At 35.4% G+C, this 20,345-nt stretch overlaps 1 protein-coding gene across 5 annotated transcripts in view; it reads right to left on the bottom strand.

The window, feature by feature from the left end:
* Window positions 1–6,444: 6,444 nt before the first annotated feature.
* Window positions 6,445–20,345, bottom strand: part of LOC124153968 (G protein-coupled receptor kinase 2) — a 36,519-nt gene continuing 22,618 nt past the window's right edge. Inside the window, exons 11-13 of one of the 5 annotated variants that reach the window (XM_046527404.1) lie at window positions 20,047–20,184; window positions 13,788–13,913; window positions 6,445–10,889 (exon numbers count right to left, since the gene is read on the bottom strand). In XM_046527404.1, coding sequence (XP_046383360.1) covers window positions 10,713–10,889; window positions 13,788–13,913; window positions 20,047–20,184 — 441 coding nt within the window. In that variant the 3' untranslated portion in view covers window positions 6,445–10,712. Of the gene's footprint in view, window positions 10,890–13,787; window positions 13,914–17,180; window positions 17,319–20,046; window positions 20,185–20,211; window positions 20,283–20,345 lie in introns of those variants that run through there. The other 4 variants (XM_046527402.1, XM_046527405.1, XM_046527406.1 and 1 more) reach the window with 4 other exon arrangements.

Below are 20,345 nucleotides of genomic sequence, written 5' to 3'. Positions count from 1 at the left end.
CTTACTTATTTGATTCCTAAAATAATTTAGTCCGTAGTCTAGGTAAGTTGGTGAAATATTTGGCTCCTGAATGTCCACTAAAAGAAATCAGTGTGTCCTTCTACTCGCTCATCTCAGCTGAAAACCAAATCGATTTCTCTACAAATTGGCTGAATTTTTGAGAGCCCAAATACCTTCTGGTCGATCGGTCATTCTTGGTGACGGATTACTTGCCTCAAACTTACACAATCATGAAATTATTAGTATTTCCTTCGACAGTGTGGCATTCAATGCCATCATCAGCCCTGAAGAACTTGCGAACATCTCCAAACGAAACGTCGGTCTACAACATGCAGACCCCGATCCAGTTGGAAACCCGAGAATAATTATTTCAAGTCATTCATCGGGGAAAACTCAGATTCTTCAAGTAGACTGTCTCAAATTTTATAATTTTATCTTCTTATTATTTTCTTCTATGTATTTTTTTAACACTAAATGTATGAATATACCGTCTAGTGTTAATGATGGTCTACATACCTTAAGTTTTACGCGAGAAATCCGTAATCATAAAAGACCAGGGGAGAGGGAATAATGCGCTTTCCCATCTTAAAGATAAGTGACTATGATATGAGGGTGTGGCGAAGATACCCGAAAAGAGATTTTCAAGTGCCCATAGGAGTGGGGAGGGGGTTCTAGCTCTCCCCGAAACTTTAATGAGAATTGGAACCTTATGTAAGTATACCTTCACCAAATGGACCCCCTAAAATGTACTCTTTCCTTAAATTATTCCCACCGATATTTTTTTCTAGCTAAGGCCTTACTAAATAAGCTCTTATAAAAAAAAATTTTTTTTAAACCAGCCTTTATATTTAGATTACAGGGGATGAGCAACGTTTATATATGACACAAAGCAAAAAAACTCAGTGACCCCGAAAAACCAAAAGTGACGTATTAAAAAAGTCACTATATTTATTAAATTTTCAGTGAATGGTAAGCCCCCTATGTTTCAAAATGCCACCCCTATGCTTTTAAATGCCTACTATGTGGATATGCCTAAAGTGGATAACTTTTACTGTGGTCGCCAAACACGAAAATCGACCATTTGGAACTTCTTAGATCAAAAACATGTTTTGGGGGGCTATAGGTTGACTGGGGGGTGGTTAAAGGGGGGTTGGAGAGAAAAAGTTATATTTTCATGTATTGTCATCGGAAATGAAGACGTGTGCAAAATTTCAGCGTTTTTGCTTCACAGGAAGTGAGTCAAATTTGAGTTACAAGATTTGTACCAGACAAACAGACAAACAAACAGACAAACAGACAGGTTGGTGAGTTGATATAAAGGCTGGAAAAACTTACGAGTGACACTGAATGTGTTTGGATTCCCAGACGACTGACTTCAAACTATATCAGCCCTCTCAACGATTTCCTTGTTGGAAGTTGTTCATTATGAAGAGAAATTTTGGGCAACCGGTTGCGCGCGCAGCTGTAAAATTAACGTTCTAGAGATGGAAGCGGTAAATGTAGAAATGTATTGGATTCAAGATGGCTAATGGAATTAGAGAATTGATAGTTGTTCACATAAAATGGACTTCAATGAATAGGAATACTTATTTATGGATTGCAATGGAGTTGAGAAAAATAATTAAACAGAGGAAACACAATTAAATATGCTAGATAGCATAGGTGGATTTAGGGGGGGATTTAATACAAATATTGGTAAATGTTATATTTTACTATAAAAGTTAAAATATTTACATATTAATTACTTTTATATTAAAATGAAGGGTACATTTCGCAGAGTAATGGTCGTATGTAGATTTTAATCCCAAATATGAGAAGACCGTTTGCCTGTAAGACCCTGGTGCCCCCCCAGAAAAAATTCCTGGATCCGCCCTTTCTACATAGCCATCAGAAGTAAGAATAATTAACAAAATTAACAGCCAAATAGAATGCTCATAGATAACACATTTCAAAGTATATCTCAAGGTGAAAGAACGTAAAAAAATATCAAATACATGCGAATAGTATGTAAAAATATATACTTTGACCGTAAAACGATTTTTTATTGCCACTTTATATCTCCTGGGTCATAAATAGTTTATATATCTCAAGTTATATTTCAACTTCATCTCAATTCTCCAGACATCACTGTTATCACTCAAGAAAATGCTCCAGCAGGGATGCATATATCATATAGCATGCATTGCAGTAGACGAGTAGTAGTAGTAATAGCATAGACAGTATGCTTATAGCATATAGAGTTATTTCAGATTGTCAGTAACCTTCAATTTACTAATATATGACAGTGTAGTACATGGATTTCAATTCATTCAGTTCTGAGATTTTTGCACTAACAATCCATTTTGTAAACCGTGAGAAATATAGTATGATTGGATTTTTTTTTCTACAGACAGCGGCCACAGTTACATAATGGGCCTGTTGGAAGAAGGTAATTGGGACGTTTGATCCTAATCCTTTTGGTTTCTCTATAAAGAACTATGCTGTCCGATGCTGTGTTCCATTTATCTGGTGATAAAATCAAATCTCTTCTCAGGAATTTTAGCAGCGGGGGGGATTTTGGGGGAGCCCCCCCCAGAGCTAAGAGAAATTTTTAAGTTTAATCCATTTTACTTAATTGGATCGACATTACCAATAGAATAGTGTAAAGATTAATAAAATATCCCTTATAAAGCCGTAAAACTCACCATTTTTTAACAATTTATCTTAAAATTCCGTAATTTATTAATCTCGCACCTACCGCTTATCCTGGTGGGTATTCCATGCCCCCACACACGCCGGTATTAGTTGCACCTAATCCCCCCCCCCCCCAGCCTTAATTCCCAGCTACGCCCCTGCGTACATCCACATAAGATATGATCGATAGAAATAGCATTTACTAATTATTTTCTCATGTGTATTTTTTTAATACTACCTGTATGAAAATACAGTCAAATGTTAATGAGGGTCCTCATCTTGTTGAATCGCTGTGGTTTGAGGATCCGCGTTCAAATCGGCGGGAAACCTGCACCTTCATCAGTCATTTGTTTCACTGCAATGCCGCCGCGCCGGGCGTTATGCACCCATAAGCAGTGCCCTACAGTAATGGCCATCAAAAATTGATCAGAGCGGTCAGCTTCAAAACTGGAATTTATGATCCGATGGCATTTTTTGAATAATTAGGATCAACAGGGAAATGATCCGTTCTGACGTAGTCTTCCATATATTCAGAAATTGCTCTAAGTTAAAGTCATGAACATACATATGTATGTTCATGGTTAAAGTAGTGATGAAAAAATCGATGTCCATTAAAATAAAAAATCGAGTTTAAAATGCCAAATATCGAGGAAATCGAGATCAAGTCTTGATCTTCGAGTTTCGATCAAAACTCGAGTTTTCGACTTCGATCTTACCGTTTTGTTTGATCTCAACAGCATCACTATTGGTGTATGGTAACGCCATCCGTCCTAAGTAAAAGACTTTTTTCGAAGGCCGGTAAAATTGGAAATTACTCAAGGGATCATCAATATAGCATTGAAATCCGTTGTTTGTCTAAAAACCGAATTGTTCCAATCGGCGATCCCAAAACTTTAATGTGCACGCATTTTTAAATATTTACTACAGTAATTCACGCATATATTCTAATTAGATTTTTTTGGATTCTTTTCAACGCTCAAATGTGTATCTTGAATGTTTTTCAAATGTAGTATAATAACCATGTTTTTGTACAAATAGTATTTATAAAAAAAGAACCGTAGATTTTTTTCGATTTATCAATCTTTCGATTCAAATTTAGACTTTTGTTGAAAACTCGCGAGCTTTTCATCGCGATTAAAAATTGATTACTCGAAAAATCGATTTTGGCTGACATTTTCCAAGGGGAATTCCATAGATCTTTTATGTAGTTATGAAAGATCTATGGGGAATTCATAAAGGATGCCCAATTCCATCCCGTAGAAGCCTAATTTCTGCTGCAACATTGGTCGCATTTTAATCGCTTTTCAAAAATTTCCGCGGCGCGGTGATGATCGAGTGCAATGCGATCCATTTTTTCCAATATTTTGCAGTACCGTAAACAGGGACAACTTTGCCAGGTTTTGAAAAATGTTATCTTTAGTGCCCTAGTAACAGTGGCGTAGCCAGAAATTTCGTTCGGGGGGGGGGGGGGGGTCCAAAACCAGGGGGAATATTTTTGAAAAAACCGGGCACTAAGTAATGGATTTTTAACTAATTTTAACACTTTTCATAATCGAAAAAAACTTAATTTGTTAAGTAAAAATGTAAATTCCTGATTTTTCAATATTTTGTTTTCTTCAACGGACTGGCTACGCCACTGCCTAATAAGTTCCCTAATTATCCAAGAAAGGGCCTATGTTTTCATGACACAGAAAAGATATTGAGTGATAGCCTTTCAACACACTTGTGGTCTTGCGGGCTTTTTGCAGGTCTTTATTAGTGTTTTGGTTTCATCGTGCCAAACTGAATATTTTGGTTGGCTATTTAAGTGTCTTGCCCTGCCCATTATCTCTGCCGTAAGTAAAAACTTCTGGTATCGTTCAATATAGCATATAACTCACTTTCAGAATCGCTTTAAATGGTAAAATGTATGTTGTACTTAAATTTAATAATGTAACTTGGCAATGTTGCACCAGGAAGATTGGTGGAAATGGGACTTTAACAACTGGCAATATTGTTATTTTTCAAATTCTAGTGCACTTTTTCCTAAGGGTGCATGTTTCATATTTGTTTTACAGACCTTTCAGATGCCAAGGTGCTTTAATACCAAGTTGGGAGGCCGCAGGTATCGAAGTTATGATGACACTACACTGCAACTTTCTGTCACTGCAGTGATTAATAATGAAATGAGCAGTGGAAAAGCAGCCCTGAAATATAATATTCCACATAGGACAATTAACAGTAAGGTGAAGTGTTGCCATTCAAAGAATCCAGGGCACCAGACGGCATTGAGCAAAGATAAGGAAGAAGAGATCCTCGAACATGTGCTTGTTTATGCAGACCGGGGAATGCATTTTAATGCCATTGATTGATGATTGATTCGTTTTGTGTTCTTACACCATCATCCAATCATTTATGACCACCCTTTGATGTTTCAGTCTTTGCTCCTTGTAAAAAATAAATGGAGAGCCATACTGACAGACCATAAATTGTGGAACTTCACTAGTTATAAAACTCTCGAAATTAGAGCATTTTCATCACATTTGGCAAAAATTCTCAGTGCTTTGCATGAAGGAGGTAAAATGAACTCAAACATCACATCAGGGTTCGAAAAATGTGACACCATGCCACACAATCCCAAAGAAGTTTAGTCTTGCATTCCAGATGCATAGAAAACTGATCGTAATGACACTCCTGCAAGAGTAAGTGCTTTGAATTGCTTTAAATTTTTGAATTATCTTCAAGCCTGTCGTCGTAAACCAAACAAAAGTTAGCCCTAGAGAAGAAGATGGAAAATGAATGAAGCCCCAGGAGAAACCATCGAAAAAATCACACTCGATCACTTCCAAGCACGGAATCATATTGGAGGAACTTGTAAATAGAAGAAAAATTGGGGGAATAACCATGGTATATTATGTTCAGTGTTTTGAGTATCTGTGTGTATACCATTCTATATTTAAGAGTTTTCTAAGTCAAAATTATTTACTCCATTGTTTTATTGAGGTTTCCGCTGGATATAACTCCGTTGGCAAAGGTGCCCCAGTTCCAGAGAATCTTTCAATTTTTTAACGTATAAACTTAAGTTGTAATTTTTTCACACATTTTGAAAGTAGAGACCAAGAGTAATGGCTGATAATGGTTTTAAATCATTGTCGTACATGAACTTAAAAGACTGCAGTTGAAAAAGAAAAAAAAGTGGCAAAGTTGTCCCGGTTTACGGTATGCATCTGCTCCTAAAAGCTCTGATACCAATGATTCTCGCTGCGAAAGCCTACCTTCCATTGCAAACTGACGACTCTCCCTTAACTTCCCCAATATGTGAAATTCCTTTCACATATCAGCCATATATGATAACAATTAGTACCAGTGACATTAACACTGGCTATAGGTGGATTTAGGGGGGGGAGGGATGTCGATACGTACTTCCCCCACACGTTTACAAAATAGGCAAGATTTATACATAATACCATTATCATTACGTTTGTTTAGTGTATAACAGAGCCTCAATCATTTAATATCACATTAATAACTTTCATATTAAAATAAAGAATATTTTGTACAGTATTTTGTATTTTGTGTTTAATCTCAAATATGTTTGCCAGTCAGTCCATTGTAACCCCCTCTTCTCCCACCCCCCAAGAAAAAAATACTGTATCCACCGTTGATGCTGGTATTTATAGCCCTGAGTGTTGTGTTTAGTACAAGAATTCTGTGGTATTGCAGGTTTCCATGAACACACTCACGAATGATTAAACTATGACTAATGCACGAATTAAATAAAAAGGAACAAAATAGCAATAACGACATTTATGTTCCGTCAAGCAGATTTTACATCAAAAATGTTTCACATATGCAGACTTTTTTCTACCAAAAGCTTTCCATGAAAACTGAGGTCTTTATGGCATTACACACACAGAGAGTATTACACTTTGTGGGATTGACAAAGAGTTTCAAATCAGCTAACATTCACATAAAAATTAATACTGAAATTGTACACTTTCACAGAAGACCAAAAAAGTAAATAAAAAAATGAACTGCAATATTCGATGAATGAAGTTGCAAACAAAATTTAATGCACATATTTTAGTCAGCAATCATGATTATTTTAAAATGTCATCCAATCTACTTTCTCCTCATGTAATGCCGCCGGGTGAAATGTAACTATGAAATTCATGCACCAAGTCATGAATGAACTGCTTTAATCACCCAAAACTTTTGCTGAATATCCATCTTACTTATTACACAGTAGTTTCATTTGTATGCCAACAAGCTTTGAGATTATTAGTTTTAAAATCAACAGATAATAAAATAATCATATTTTGATTTTTTTCTAAAATTGACATAGAACATTTCTACAAATTTTTACAATTTACCTGCATCCCATTGTTCAAAGTTCTTTTTTTTTACCAGCTAAAATATCAAAATTATTTACTTATGTTTAGACAATCCACAAAAAGCCTCCAAAGATACCATTCTCTTGGATTTTAATACAGTTTTAAATTTTTAGATCACTAATATCATTCCAAATGTTCTCTCTAGAATGGATATGAGAATTTAAGACATCAGTTTTACTCAAGCTACAGAGTTCAAAACAAAATTTTAAGAACACACGTACAAAGATATTGTACAAATGGCAGTCAACAACCTCCAAACTCCATAAATATTTCACAATTAAAACATGATTCATTTGTTGATGAAAGAGAATTACCCATATTTGATACAACCAACCCTTGTACTCACATTAAAAAATAATTTTCTAAAGCATTAAAATCAACTTGACAATGGCTAATTAATAAATATGACAAAAGACAATAGATACTCCAAAGTTTAGAGCATGACACAATAATATCAAAACCAAAGAAGATTGAACTGTTTCCCACAACCTTAATCTGTAAATGACAGTTGACAAATGAGAATAGACAGCAAGAAAGGATGCTCAAGGGACAGCAGTCATACCAATCCCAAGTGCCGTGAGAAGAAATGATAGAACGTACAAAAAAACAGGCAGCTATTGTCCCAACTAAGATCTCACCATTTTAACATGTTAAAGAAAAGAATAAATTAAGTGAAATGCTATGAGTAAGCAGTCTTGCAAATGTGCATATTCATAGGAATTAATTATTAACTGTCACTAAAGGTAGTGGCATCACTCTGCAGATATATGGAGAGTAGAAGTTAATGGTCATGTGATTAATCCCGCTGTGGGATCGCAAAGAGTATTTGCTCATTTAAAATGAATGAGTTTATGAGCATTATCACGTTATCTGACCACTTCTAACATGACTGCAAGGGCAAACCCGTATTTCATGCTGATAGAGCATAGTGTTGAGCAAGGCTCCCAATATATTAGACTTTGACAAAAACAAAAGACAAAAATTTGGACATTGCTTAAAATTGATTAACTCCTTTTGATAATGCGAATAAATTATCATATAAAAAATGAAAACCTGCTTCTCTTGGAAAGTTGAAAACTATCATACAAACAGACCAAGTGATATATTATGTCTTAGATTATAGCTAATTGGAAGAATTCATTTTTCACGATGCATGGTTAACACAAGGTGTTAACCAACTTGCTTAGCCATTAGCACTCTTTCTCTAAAATAATTTAAAGACTTTCAACAGAGTAACACATCTGAAATAGCACACACACATTAACAACTCACAAATCTAACACACATTCACATTTCAATCAAATGAAACTAAGTTAATATTTTACATCAAAGTTGTCTACTAATAAGGTAATATCACATATCTTGTTCAACAACAATAAAACCACATGAAGTTGTGCCTTTCAAACATATAATGCACTGATAAATTTAATCCAAATAATTATAATAATAATAATATTAAAAACTCATTCAAAGATACATACTCTCAACATGCACACTTTAAAACAAACACTCCAACACTCATTTGGAAATAATGCACAATTATTCAAAGAGCTTTCACTTTTGAAAGATGTTTTCCCCAACTTTACAACAACTCAAAATGGAAGTTGAAAGTAAATGAAACAACAACTTTGACTGAAATAGTATGTTGAGTGGAATGGTATTGCCTGATCATGTTACATGGGTATGAAAGTTTACAGGAACAATGACAAAGTTTACTTTTATCCTTTATTGAAGAGCTAAATATAGGAAAATGGAATATTTACGCAGTCACTACGAACAGTAATGTATTCCATATGAAAAAAAGCTGGCATAGTGTTGTTTCTTAACTATCATTACGTCTAAGGATCACATCAGGCTCATTTACACCTGATACTTATATGCCTCACCTAAACAATACAAAAACCACAAACTGCCTGCAATGTGAAGGCCTGCCAACAAGAAATTGAGCAATATATAAAAACAGTTTGTACTGATGTAAGTCCAGTGATAAAAAAGGGTCTGTCATATGTGACAAATACATCATCACAATTTGTAAGTCTAGAATGCTTTTCATATTGACAGAGTGATATACTTTATAAAATGAGGGGTATATGTACGCATTTCCTAAAAAAAATCATACGAAAAGCTGCTCTAAATTTAGAACAGGAATTGTATGTAAATCCACATGCCAATCAAATAATGCAAAATTAAATGTGATGCAGAAAAGCATAAACCATAATCCAAATTGAGCTAACTTCCACGAAGCACATAAGTAAGGTAATCTTAATCAATAAAGTCCATGTCTTTGGCAGCATTCATAAATTATGAACATATTTCACATCTACATTTTATTTAGGGCACAGTTCAATGCTCAAACAAATGATATTTTGGGACAAATGCATTCAGCTCAGAGATCGAAACAAAAAATGAGATAGCCTCATAAAGGGGACAATCCCTAAACTACCATGGGTTTCGAATTTTGTTTTTTTTGCAATTTTGCTTCATCAGAGAGTAATTTACATGTACTCCAAATCAATAACTTTCTCCTAAATTCAATCAATTCACCCAATTGTAGTTAAAATTCTTCTGAACAAAAATCTGTAAAAATCACTTAGGAGTATACCCCCTCGCAATGTTAAAGGGATTACCAAGACCATTTCTCATCAGATATTGATAAAATTAAAAAAAGTAATTACCAAAATAATGCTAAAGCTTCAACACCAACAAAATGAAGGAAGAACTGAACATAGTTCTACACCATGTTGGAAAAATTTTGAAAAGTATGTAATCAAAATGAGAGGATTGGATAGTAAAAAAATTGCTTTTTTCATAAATTACTGAACACCAACAACTTATACAATATCTTAGAGCAAGGGCATTTTAGTGAACTAAAACCATTAGGCTCTTTTCATTCTTAATCTGAACAGCTAAGATGCTACAATCATGTCAATAGCTCCAAGAAAAGGACACACATTTATGAAAATGATTCTACAAAGAGGTTACATTGATTTCTTTTAAGGTTTTGCTCAAAAAAGAACAATTCAAAATGTTTCCTAAATAATTATAAATGCCCAACTGTATGAGGACATGTGCGTGGTTGAGACAATGGAAGCAAAGTATACGGTCAACTCAAATGAAGAGGTAAACCACAAGGAGGCTTACATACAAACACGACAAACTGAAGCAAGACTAGACAGGCCCACTAAACAACATAAACAGACCTAAGGACTCCATTAGCAATCTTGATGAAAATAAAAAAACAGGAGAATCCTTCTTAAACCGATGGGTTATAAACAACGCCCTACCTCAGACCAAAAGCACGTCAATAATTTCTTTTTTTTTTAGGTACTGGCTATGACTGATGATGTATTTAGAATTTTTTCCAAGCCTTTAGAAATTTGGCACCTTGAAAGTTTCAAATGTGGAAAGACTTAACTGGGAACTAGTGGGGGATCGCACTTCTCTCCAATGTCGGGATCAAGGAATGTTGATGCGGAGGCTTGGAGTGAGTTGGGAGAAGGGAAATAAAAAATTTTTTTCACAAACTTTTCCAAAATAATTGGACGAATTTTGAAGACATTTTTTCCATTGGCAAGTTAAGGAGCCAAAGTTGCGATAAAGACTAGGTGTCCATGGTGAAGTGTCATTGTGGGGAAACAATGGAAAATAGTAAAATTTTCCAAGTCATCAGCTTTGTAATTCTGGCTCTTCATTCTTTTGCACTTGGCTCTGAGCTTCTTGCACCTGATCAGTTGATGCTTGACCATCCGCAGGCTTGGCTTCAGCATGGTCCCCAGATGCAGTGCATTCCTGAGAAACACGACCCGTCATAGGGATAGGTTGCGTCCTCGAAGGTTGTTTCCTCTGAAACACACAATCATTACATCAAAGATGTGCAATGCAAAATAAGAATTTCTCCTTGTGGATAACTTTATAAACTCCTGAAAGAACCACAACAAACAATGAATAATAAAATTAACTGAGTCAGTTGTGTATACATCAACATTATCTTTTTAAAAACTGGCTCTTAGGCATCGTGACAGCCACCAGCATAGGTATTCCCAGAAAGAGATAGAAATATTAAATGTTGTATTAGATACAAATTGCCAAAACAAAAATGTGGGGATTTACTGTAAATTCTCCAGTTGAAAAATTCATAGGGACCGCAAAAAGGGGAACTACATTATGCAGGGGTTTGGTTTACAGAGGTAGATTTGAGGGGTGTGTTGCCAAAGGATGAGTAAGCAGTTCATATAGACTGAAGGGGAGAGTCAAAAATATTGCAGTAGACTCCTGCTGGAATAATTTTTTTAAGGGACTAGGAAATCTCACCAAGGTAACAAATAGAGTACATAATATATCCATTACATATACAGCCCCTTGGGTGCTAGACTGATTGACTCACAGGATGGTATGACCACTCGATCTCTTCCAGAAGAGTTGGAGTTGAAATTTTCATGGAGGTAAAAAATTCCTTAACCCCTTCTTTTCAAACCGTTACCCCAAAAAAATTCAAAATGGAGCAAATTACGGTATTTTCAGCACTCCTCTGGTTGACGGATTCTGTCACCTGGAGTACTAGGTGAAAAGCCTTCATTAATTATTCAAATAAGGGTAGAACTGGTGCTTTCTTCGATGCTGACATTGTAAGCCATGCTGGTGTCCCTGCTTCTAATAAGCTTCACAGCTTGTGGAAAAGCCCAATCAGATGTGTGAACACAAAGGTGTAGGTCAAAATAATGAGTAACTCGCAAGATAATGTAGAATTTGGAGGTAGATTAGCCTAAAATGATAAGGCAAAATAATTTTTAAGAAAAAAAATTCACTACGGAGATGTCATTTTCCTCCCCAGGGCACACTAAGCAATAAGGGAGTTCTGCAATTATTAAAGATTTTCGGAAAGATTTTTCAACATGCATAGTATGAGGGAAGGGCCTGGAACAGGAGCAATGACTACCCTATATGGAGGTTTCCAAAAAAGTTTGTCACATGAAAGTTCGTCATAAAGGAGCTTTACTGTACATATAACCACTTACATCTGTAACATCTACTACAGAAGCTGCACACATTTACCCTTTCATTAAAATTTTAAATCAAGGAACATTCCACATCTTTAGTACCATGACATGAGATGGTAACGGCATTTTATACATGGATGGAGCCCTATTGGATATTGAAATACAGAATTTGAAATAAAACATCATATATAAAAATAAAAATGAATAGAAATTTCAAATCCTGTATTCAACTAAAAATGAAAAGTTAATAACCCAGTGTCTAAAATTTTTTATGAGTATACCGTCTATTTGAATCACCTTGAGTTAACATTTACACATGCTACCATACAGTAGACTCTCGTTAATACAAACAAAGTTTATACAAAGTTCTTGTTATTACGAAGCAAATCAATGGTCCTGATGAAAAGGCCTATCCAATCTATGGTAAAAGAAACATTATTACGAAATTATGGACCTCAGTCCCGGTCCCGGCAGTAACAAAATGAACTTTATTACGAAGTTTCTCGAATAAGCAATGGCATTTAGGTGGATATACACCACACTAAGTTTTAATAACTGTGCCACGTTTAAGTTCTCCTCGTATAACGTGCCAAAGAGCGTCAATTATGGTTCTTTCTCCAGTATAAACATAACATCATATATGCAATAAGCTTCATTCCAGTGGAATCATGGTCACACACTCACAACCACTCATAAATTGGACGTAAAGTTAGTCCTCTTCCTACGCACACTCGATTTACGAACTTCCAGAGATACGAGCATTCAAAAATTTCTAATTTTGAATTTGGTGCCTTGCGATTTGGCCGATGGAACTTGCACTTTGGTAGAGGAACTTGCACTTTGGGCATAATCTGAACAAAGTATCATTGAATCCCGTGTGAAGTTAGGAACTGTTCGGCGTTTCGCCCTTTATTTCTTGCCGCTGAGAGCTATTTTTTCGGCTCCGGCTGCGTCGCACACCCAGCTAGATCAGTTTGTCACAATCGTGAGTTTGCACACAATTGTACCTAATTCAGTGTTGTATTATGCGGGATAGCCGCACTCCTCGATGCATTGAACACAGTCCGGCCAGCGATAGTTGTTCGATGACAGTGCAAAAGAAGGAGCAGAGAACCCTTTGCCAGCATGGTTTGCTCCCAATCACTGCCCCAAAATGCATCTCACACCCTCACCCAGTCATACATCGTTGTCACATGCATATGAAGCACCGAAACAAACCCTTCCTTTGAATCTCCAAATCAAGGGATTCTTCCTATGAGTCCTTCACACTCGTCGTCCCATCCGGCTCCTTTCTTCACAGAACCCCTTTGTTTACCAGTGACATGGGCATTTTGCTTTCTTACCTGGCAACCTTGCAACCTACCACGAGCTATACCCTTCTGCCTGTCATTGGACAACTCTCGGTGCCCGGACTGTAGTCTTATCAACTTAAGAACAAGGTCTCGGAACGCATCTGGTTTGTATATTGAGGACTTACCGTATTCGGGAAGATATCAGCCCGCATTGCGTCACGCCGCAATCTTCTATTGAGAAACCAAAACAAATTTTCTTACTTTCATATATATTCGCATGTAATTTTATCACGTACATTATGCACTGTTTTTTTCGACGATTCCTAAAAGAAATGTTCATACGAACTTCGTTATTATGAACCTCCATTTTTTTGGTCCCGTGAACTTCGTAATAATGAGAGTCTACTGTAATTACTATGTGAAACATGTATACATGCAATAACTAGACCTACCTTTCTCCTGAATGGAAAACATCCTTTAGTCTCCGGCTCAGGTAATGCATCCAGTTGAAGATCGGGTGATGGAGTGTTCCCAGGGCCAAACACATTCAATTCCTTGTAGCACTCTGTCTCGATCATCTTCATTAGGAGGAGAATACAGAATTATTAGGACAATTCTGGAACTTTTGCTCCACTATAAAATAACTGCATCCACGGTATAAAAACACAATTTGGTCTAACGTAAACCATTGCTCATATGTGATGCATAATTAATTAAATTCCAAGCAATACTTTCACAGTTAATTGACTCAGTTGCTCAAAACTTCATCCAAAAATGTCACAGTTGGAAGTGATAACAATATCATCAAAATATAAAAATTTAACATAATTCTATCCATTGACAATTCTTAATCCATGGTAATGTTTGCTATAAAAACAACAACTATTCAATTACTCCTACCCTTGAGGCATCCATTATGAATAAAAAGACAAGAAGATACTTGATTAAATCATGCGAAATCATATTGATTTTGCAAAAGAGGAATTGGCAGTTAACAACAACATAATAGAGATTCCAATTTGATTTACAATGAAGAGCCATTAGCTACGACCCAATTTTCACCAAACCACCAAATTTCAAATCCAAAGAAAAAATAGCGTGGAAAGCTTGCAACATGAAAATTATGCAGAAGCATTCAGCAAAATCATCGAGTAAAAAGCATAATAATAAAAAAAAACAAAATAATGGAAAATTGCTCATCAAGTAGCATGCAATTTTTCCATTGGCACCCCCTAATGCATCAGAATCATTAGTCTCGTGAACAAAATTTAAGGACATTAATGAGCTAAGAAACCATTGAAAAAATAAATATGCATGCAGGTGAAAGTAAATCCAATTCTCAAAATATTTAAACAGAAAGCCACACATTTCAGCTGAATGCATTAGGAGGATATTAATCGAAAAGAATGAAAGGAAGGACCACAGCTTCATGCAAATATTAAGATTAAAACACCATGCCAATTATCATTCATTCATTAATGCCCATCACTCAATGTCAACATTTACAACTAAAACAGCTGAGGTGCCATAACGTAAACTGAGTGGACCACGCATCCCACTGCCTCAGTGTAGGCAGCTATGTACATATATCAAAAAATATTTCTACCTACAAATATTCTTTTTAAAACGAAAACTTGCATTTCTTTCAGCAGAAGAAAGATTGTTGTACACATTCAACAGGATATTATAAGACTAAGAGAATTATATCTCCATAAATTTCATAAATAGAATACAGGTGATGAATTTTTAACATCAACATGTTGAAATGGCACAACATACCAATGCTATTGTGTATCGAAACTATTATCATTTAATTATTTTTTTAAAGATGAAAATTGTGTTTCATTCGACAGTGCATTGTTGTAATATGAGTGAATATTGCCTGAACCAATAAAACCCACTGAATAAGTATACTTTTTCTGTGAATTGAAAGATTTTCAATTTTTTAATATGAAAAACATAATATAAAAGGACAGAAAAATAATTAATGATGCCTATCAAATGCCTGAAGCTACAAATGCCTGCATTCTACATTAAGGCCTGAGGCAAGTTGAATTTTATCCATAAGGCCTTAGTTTGAGCACCACTGATGAGACTCACTACTAAAACAAATTACATTACATTACCAACCCACACATAATTCATCTCATAATATTCTTAACAGACTGAATAGAGAAATTATAGCAATAATGTACAGGTGAATGTTTTCATGAGGATATAAAATGTATATAACATGCTGCTACAAATAAGAATCAAGCTCCAAAACTATAACTGACTGAGGAAATTTTGAATTACAACCAACCACTTTGAAAAATGAGCTTAAAAGGACCATACAAGCAGAAAAATAATCAAAATATGTATGTAATACTTTTTTTTTGAGCTACAAAAAATATATTACACGTTGAATTAGTTTTCCACAAACCACACATCTTCAGAGCTCATTCAATAAACAGGTACATGAGTTTCACTGCTCAAATTACCCTATGCAAGCAGGGACTACGTTTCCCCTCCCAAGTAAATTCACATTATCTTTATTGTTAAAAAAATATGTCAACAGAGACTAATACAGCGTAAAAAATTGAATGCAGCGGTGGGAACCAAACATTAAACTCAAACCTGAGCAGTTCTTAAGACTCAAAAAAGCTACCACAAAACGTACTTGGGAATAATGACAAAAACTTATGAAAGACAGAAGGAATATAGAGAAATGAGAGGACTTAATGCATTGCAGAATGTCAAGAAATATACACCATAGTAGAATGACCACGAAAGTAGGTACTTTAAAAAATTGTACAGTTCAAGTATTTTGTTTGAAAAAATGGTAATGCTATAAAATAATGACAGGAGAGACTCTGCCTAATATCACTGAATTCCATGTTAATTTTAACCCAGAAATTCCAATGATTGAAAACTAATGCTGATCACCAAGTGGCACAATATGGGCCATGAATAGAAAAAAATGAAAGGATTCCACAATAAACAGTTCAGGCACCTAAGAAACCAGCTAACACAAACATCATTCACAACAGTTTTGCGAAAAGGAAAGGTACAGAATAACACATGCATCTTGATATTAATTCCGAAAGCAGCTCAATGCACTAATTCTGCATCTAGCTACAGAGCTGCTTCATTACATCAAAGTGCTAAGATAGCATTAACTCAAAATGGAAAATTTGTCATTTAACAGCATTTCTGGATGCCAGCAATGCTGTTAACAAAAACATGCCCAGCCCAAACCTGATCAAGTACAGCAAGTTGTGAAACAGTAACCCTTGCGTTATTTTGAAGGCCAAAGTAGGATTTTTTCATCAACACCAAGTGGATAAGGTGGTTTTACAAAATGAAATACATGCTGGTGAAATATTCAATAAAAATAAATTCAAGTTTATCAACAGTATCAATGAAAATAATCCTATCCTGGCAGTCAACAATGGAAATAGTAGGGTTAAAAGAGTTTTAGTCCAGATTCACAAGTTGGCTTCAGGAGGCAAATTTATCTCTCAGGAAAACTGCCCAGAAAATACCTGCAATGTCTTAACCATACTTAAAAATTTGGATTTTAAAAACTTCTTATGTGATGAAAAAATACCGTATTCACGCATCAATCAATCTTATTTATCAATGGAATGAATATTAAGATGCATGCTATGAAATTTTTTGACCCAAGTTCCACAATAATTCAACAACTGACTCCATACACTTGTTTCTTCAAAGCAAACTCATAAATAAACATGCCAAAATAAGCTTCAGCCCAGCTGAACCATCACCAAATGGAAAACAATCCAAACAACATCGATAAAGACAAAATGATTTAGCATATCCACCAGCAAACATCTCTCTTGTACCTCATTCTGCCAAGGAATTGATACCGATCCTGTATTGAACTTGCTATAGAAGGTGTCATCGGTAGCATCTAGATTGACCCCTTTCACGGTGGAAAACTGCTCTATATCAAGGACGTCCTTGGCATACACTGCATGAGGCTGAAAGAAGGCAACACGAGTGTAGGATGGGACCAATTTGACAAGCAAAAAGCCAAATAGGACAACGCTCAACTTTACATAGGACATGTGACAGCAGCATAGAGAGAGAAATCTTCAATTCCCAAACACTCTTCAGAAGCTGGGGGTTTCTGCCTAACATATACAGATTCTGGAACCAAAAAAAAAAGATCAGCCACTAATACATATGTACTTATCCCTCACTGCTCTCTCTGAAAATGATTAGGTTAACTCCTGCTGGTACACATTTTCCACCTTCTGGTTCTCCCAAAGATGACATCATTAACATAAGCTTCAAAGCTAAAGCATGCACGCAGTTTTTTTCCTTCTCTGACGGTGGGTCAGATTATACTAACTGCTATAGTGAAGATATGTACATGCTGGATTTTTTTTGCTGCTGAAGACAATGATGAACACAAAGCCTGACCAAAGCATTACAAGACCAAGTAAATCCTACAGCTGACCATACTTAAAAAACTATGATGTTAAAAACAAATGCCAGGATGAAAACCAAGTCGAACCCTGTAGAGTTTTAAGCTTGCAATACTGAAAATAGCCTCGAAATGGTTTACCCCGGTACCAATAGACTCCTGCTCCTGCAGCCAAAGTTGTCAAAGCATTACAGATGAAGGAATTTATACTTCACCACTGTCTACTAAGCAATATTTTAAAGTGGAAGCTGGTGAAATTTACAGAGATTATTCACATTTTTAGTGCCTCTTTAAGTGATTACCAAATAAACACCCACTGATAATGAGATATACCTTCAATATTCCTACATTTCCCCCCACATTGCCACCAAAGAAGGGTATGATTTTGGGTATGAGTACTCCACACTGTCATCAGTTTAATGATATAAGTGGCTTTCCACTGGCTCCATATTACAGACTCGACGAAATAAACAAAGGAGGAATCATTGTGATTGCTTCCATGATTGATTATTATTAACATACTCAAATAAAGTTTTGGAGAATTCAATTTCACCCTCACATTTCACAGTAATATATATATTTATGAATTGAGCACTCAATCATATAGTGGTGCATGGAAACTTCTACCCGTGCTTAAAGATAATTATGGGTTACTTTCTAAGGCTTTAAAGGGATCTCCACTCCCTAAATTAACTTTTATGGGGGTTAGTAAACATTTACAGTATTTTAATCTCTTTCTCTCAAGATAGTAATGAGAATTTGACGAAATTCTCTACAATAAGATAATACTACCTTCAACCCTAACGCATTAACTTAAATCAATAAATTATTATTGCTAGTAAATAACTAGGTGAAAGACTATTAGCCACAGTCATTGATTTATCTGTCACCATTATGATATCGACTTCACATACTATGTACTCTCACGGTTTCATTTGATGTACATAGCATCCATTATTACATGACTGTGCTCAGTTATGAGTGCAGGCAAGACATCAGCTAAGCAGAATAAGTCAATGGTGATCTGTGGAAGATGAGACATTGTCTTAACTTCATATCCTAAAGCTCCAAGAAAGTATGAAGAAAGGACACAGATGAAATAGAAGGCAGATGTACGAGTTACAGGCAGGTGGTATGATAAGATACAGGTATTTCAAAGGCTTTCAACAAATAGTTTGATGAGATGCGGGAACTAGAGCCACAAGATATGATAAAATAATTTATAGTAATGTTATCCAGGAAGCAAGCAACAAACTTGAAAGGAATTAAAAGCTTGAGCACCCAAAGTGTTAAAATAAAGAGAAAACCGATGTGTCAATTATGGATCTTCAAACACTAGCCAATGGCAGCTCGCAGAAGACAGATGTAAATTAACATCAATAACAGTAAGCACATTTAGAAAATATAGAGACAAACTCTTCTTTCTCCCACAGTCAACATGAGAAAAAAAAAACAATTTTTTTTACACCATGCCAATAGCAAACTGAAACAGAGTGAAGTTAGTAGAGAGGCACTACGTTAAATATGCAGAGAAAATAGAGTAGTTACTGAAAAAGGTACAGTATTGGAAACTTTCGATCTAAGTGCTTACACTAAAGGTAACAAAAAAAAATAGCAAAAAATGAAGGAGCTTGAAAAATTAAAAACTTGAAGATACATCACAAGGCAAGAAACACAGAACCATGGATTACAGAGCGTGCCCGCAGTAATTTTCTAAACTAAGCCATGAGAAATTACTCCTTCCTGAAGCTGCCAATAACATCGCTTTTTTGATGTGATTTCAATCAAATAAAATTCATGTGAGATGAAAAACAAGGGTACTGATGAGAGATACCCTACCTATCCAACATACATATTAATGTAGTCACAAGAGCAGACATGGATCCTTGATAAGAATAATGAATTGAATTCTTGGTACTCTAAGTGGCAAAAATTTCAAATAGTCTAGCATTTAACTAACACATAAGCTTTTATTTCATATATAAATATTGACATGAGAGGTGAAAAGTTCCATATTAATGAAGAGATAATGATGCACCTCTTTGGAAATAATCATGGCTCATAAGTAAAGAAATTACCCGACATGTAACATTCATTCAAATGCGATACACCTTCATTAACAATACCAATAAAAGATCTAAGCCTGACAGCGGTAATTAAAGTTGTATTCTTGAATAGACAAAACCGCTAGTAATAATTCATCATTGGTTTTTAAGCAACACTTTATGTGTTAAGCCACTTTTCTATTTTTGCTCCAGCAGCAAGGGCACACTGCATACCTCATTCTGCCATGTAATTGAAACAGCGCCTGTGGAGAACTTCTTGTAAAAGTTGCTATCTTCCTGATCTAAGTGGATTCCAGACACTATAGAGAAGAGCTCTATGTCATATATGTCCTTTGCATACACTGCCTGGGGCTAAATTTGTTACAAAAGAAAAAAATAATGGGAACAAACAGAAGAAGGCATTTAGTTTCAGGGCTGGTTATTCACTATGTATTATGGGTAAAGAAAACCTGAAATACAAATAAAGAAAATTGAGAAAGATGGATCAGTAACTTAAACGTCAAAGTTCAAAA

This window comes from Ischnura elegans, chromosome 2 (assembly GCF_921293095.1).
Source record: "Ischnura elegans chromosome 2, ioIscEleg1.1, whole genome shotgun sequence".
Lineage (NCBI taxonomy): Eukaryota > Metazoa > Arthropoda > Insecta > Odonata > Coenagrionidae > Ischnura > Ischnura elegans.
This window is presented reverse-complemented; position numbering and strand designations above follow the sequence as displayed.